The sequence below is a fragment of the Populus euphratica genome, unplaced genomic scaffold (assembly GCF_000495115.2).
Source record: "Populus euphratica unplaced genomic scaffold, PopEup_1.0 scaffold4931.1, whole genome shotgun sequence".
NCBI classification, from domain to species: Eukaryota; Viridiplantae; Streptophyta; class Magnoliopsida; order Malpighiales; family Salicaceae; genus Populus; species Populus euphratica.
Window position 1 is genome coordinate 1,213 of NW_011504847.1, and position 3,665 is coordinate 4,877.

The following is a 3,665-nucleotide window of genomic DNA, read 5'->3' on the forward strand; positions in this document are numbered from 1 at the left end:
GACACGGATTGTTTTTGACAACAATACGTATTTTGACAGATATTTGTCATCCAAAAACCATGTACGCTAATGAGACATGAGACATGCATCTCACAAGCGGGGGGTTTGCTGCTACTACTGAAACAACTGTCGTGCAATTCAGACAACTTTGACCGTGCAACCGTCCCTTCAGAAATAAAATGATATTATCATAACAAATATAAGAGAGAAAAAAAGAATTTCATAACTTGCTCTCGCAAACAATACACATGTTGTGAAGGGAGGGACCGCACGAGCAAGCCGCTGGAGGACTCTTGTGTTTTCTGCACTATCATTTCAAAGTTCCAATCTTTCCTGCAGAATATTTTTCATTAATGAAGTGATTGGTACTTTAAAAAGTTTTTAAAAAAATTTATTTTTTATTTTAAATTAATATATTTTAAAATAAAAAATATTTTAAAAAATTTTCATTACTATATTTCCTAACACCGGCTTTCTCGGTGAAGTAGGTGAAGTAGCATTTTTGGTGAAGTAGCATTTTGATCGAAGGGTTCATGTTGTCATCCCCAGGCTATATATGCCTCCCTATTAACCAAAAGAAAAAAGAAGAATCCCCCAAGAGAGAAAATAAATTGATGTCCCTCTACCTCAGTAATACAGAATTTTAAGAAATGGAGACATAATTAAAGAGAATGAAAGCACATTATTGCACTCGACATACATAATATGAATCAATAAACTGAAAATGAATTAGAGTACAGATAATGCAGAGGCCACGCATGCCAACCAATACAATGGAGCAAAAGATGGCCCAAAATCAGGTGAAAAAATAGCTTAAACTCTGAGAAGACATGATATAGCATCTATAAACCAAAGGCACATGCAGCTGAAATGAAGGCCGTGGCGATGTAGGACCACAGAGTGATCGACCGAGGCCAATCATTAGCACTGCTGCACACATCGTTGGCACCACTAAAGCACCCAGGCTTTGTTATCTTAGCTTCGCCTCCCTCCAAAGTAAAGCTACTATTGCGCTTACCATTGCTGAACAAAACACACCAAAAATAGGGAGCCCCACCATCAGTGCCAGTAACAGCAGCCCCTACTTCTGTGTGATTTTTATTGTGGAGTATTTCTAAGCTCTTGCTATCCTTCATTAGAATTTCTGAGAATGCTTTAGAAGGCTCAACATATTTGGACTGGCAGGCAACTAAACGACCAGTGATCTGGCTGAGAGTTGAGGCTGTGACGCCACAATTGGGGGCAAATGTATCAGCGAATTGAGAATCAGAAGGCTTCTTGGCATCATCTCCTCCTACAACATTGCAATCCCCTTGGTACGCTTTTATGTACTGCAAAGCAATGCAGCCTAGGCCTGGGTTGTCATAGAGGGTTGATTCCTTTTTCGCAGTTCTATTATCGTTAAGCGCAGCAACAAGTTGATCTGCAGGGTTATCTGTTACTCTTGCTACATCTGTTACAAGTGAGTAAAAGAAAATTTTATGAAACCCCGGGTAGTAAATAAATAAAGTAAATGATGTGTGCAGCAGGGACTTGATTCTCATAACAACTATTCCCCATACATACTACCAGATAAAGTGCTTTAGATTCTTCCATTAACATAAGTAATTATAGTCTGATTAAAAAATAAATTTTAACAACTTGCACTGTGGATTTTTAAAGTTAGGTAAGGTTCGAAGATATGATTTACATTATTCTCTAACACACCCCTTCAAGTAAAAATCATTTGAGTTTGAAATTTACACAGGTCTACATTACTCTGTGTTTAATTTTGTTAAATAAATAAAAATGATAAGTTTCGAACTCATGACCTCTTAGTCATTAAAGTTCTGATATCATGTAAAAAAACCATTTCAGCCTAATAACTTAAGCTATTAGATAAGATCTCAAAATATAATTTATATTATTTTCTAACAAACAGTTCCATACTAAAATAAATGTCACAGTAGCCTGCAAAAGAAGCTAAACATAAGGGCATCATAATTTCTTAAGAGTCTGTTTCAAGCCAGCTTTGTTTAGCAAGCTTGTTCCATCCAATTCCTAAGATGGACACGAGTATCACTTCAGTTCAGCAATGCCATCAACTTGGACATTAATTCATCTAGGATGTCATTCTCCTATTTCTTTCTTTCCACATGCCAAACACGGATCTGGGGACATAATTCTTGAAAACATGAACCCACGACAAATTCCCAAATAAAAGAAAAAAACTAAAATAACAGCATATCATCCTCTTGTTTAAGGCTAGCAAAGATGTATTGAGCACAATAAAGCTCTAATTAGAAGGGGACAAACTGCCAAAGTCTTTTAAGAAGCCATATACAAGCTGAACGCAAGATTTATCGAAGAAAAATCAGTGTTTTCCTAAATGTTCAATTCCTCTGCCTTGCTCCGGGCAACCGTGATAACTCTGGCGGCAAAAGACTTCTTTTTGGATGGTTCCAGATCAGTGAAAAGTACCACTGGTATATCTCAAAATGTGGGTCACGTACCTGCTTTTAAGCATTTCAAACGGGGAGGGAAGGAGCTATATAGTTGCACATGAATCATATTTCTAAGAAAGAAAAGAATTCTGTACATCTCCTATATTGAGACCCATCTTAGACTTAGTTCTATTTTCTTTCCCACATTTCTCTTTCTTTCTTCTAACAAATCTCACTCATCGAAAACTCATTAGCTATTAGGAAGACCAAGAAGTCTCCCACAGTCAAGAATACAAGTTTAGATCTTGTCTTCACTAACCAAACTTCGAGTTTTCATAGATCTTCAACAACTAATCCTTGGAAACAACAAACTCTCTTATTTGCCACATTTGTTTATCATTTGGTTGCAAAAATTGGAATTTTCTTTCAACTAATTACACCAAATCACTAAGGTTGACTTTTGTGGACCAAGAACTAGAGAACCCAAGATTCAAAAACTAAAGTTGCCTACTTTCCTCCAATCTCTTAGCAAACAAAAAACAATATAAGCTCCAGCAGAGCAGAAATGGGTCCAAAGTGTAAACTAAAAAACAGAGATCTATGATCGTACTACAACGATTAATAACACAACCAGCACCCAGTTTGAACAAAGCAAACTCAAATCTAAAAAAGCAATATTCAATGAAACTCATGACAAAGCTACAATACGGATAAATGAAACCCCATGAAAACAAGGATACACATTTTGGAAATAACCCATAAAAATAAAAAGGCCCTCATAAACAAACAATGGGAAAGCAGATCAAGCACTAAATGCAAGTTATAATTTCAAATCTAGTAACATGTCAAGTACATTTATTATATACTATAACAACTACCCCTACTACATTTAAAAAGGAGGCTTTTGCTTACATTGAATATGAGCAGAAGCAGGGAAGAACAGAAGAGAAAATAGTAGAAGAAAAAAGGTAGCCATTGTGGTTGGTTGCAGCTGTGGTGTCGTAGAGACCAGAGAGAAAGGAAGAGACTTTTAAAGAGAGAGAGGAGTAGATGGGATGAGTCAGTGATGCGTCTACCTCTTCCTGGAGTTACTTAGCAACTTATATGGCTTTCTTTTTGGTAATAAATTGCCGACGTGTCACCAACTTTTTTTTTTGGGGGTCTGATGTCTAAAAACTGGCCGCATTCAATCTTGCCTTCATCACAATAGTACCGTGATTTTCAATGCTGATAATTTTTTTA

General features: G+C 36.5%; 1 protein-coding gene across 1 annotated transcript; it reads right to left on the minus strand.

Annotated features, from left to right (window-relative positions):
* Positions 1–602: 602 nt before the first annotated feature.
* Positions 603–3,506, minus strand: LOC105120142 (uncharacterized). The gene is made up of 2 exons (XM_011018334.1): positions 3,336–3,506; positions 603–1,453 (listed from the first exon to the last, which is right to left on the minus strand). The coding sequence occupies exons 1-2, from the start codon at positions 3,397–3,399 to the stop codon at positions 843–845; spliced, it is 675 nt and encodes a 224-aa protein (XP_011016636.1). The 5' UTR covers positions 3,400–3,506; the 3' UTR covers positions 603–842.
* Positions 3,507–3,665: the final 159 nt, after the last annotated feature.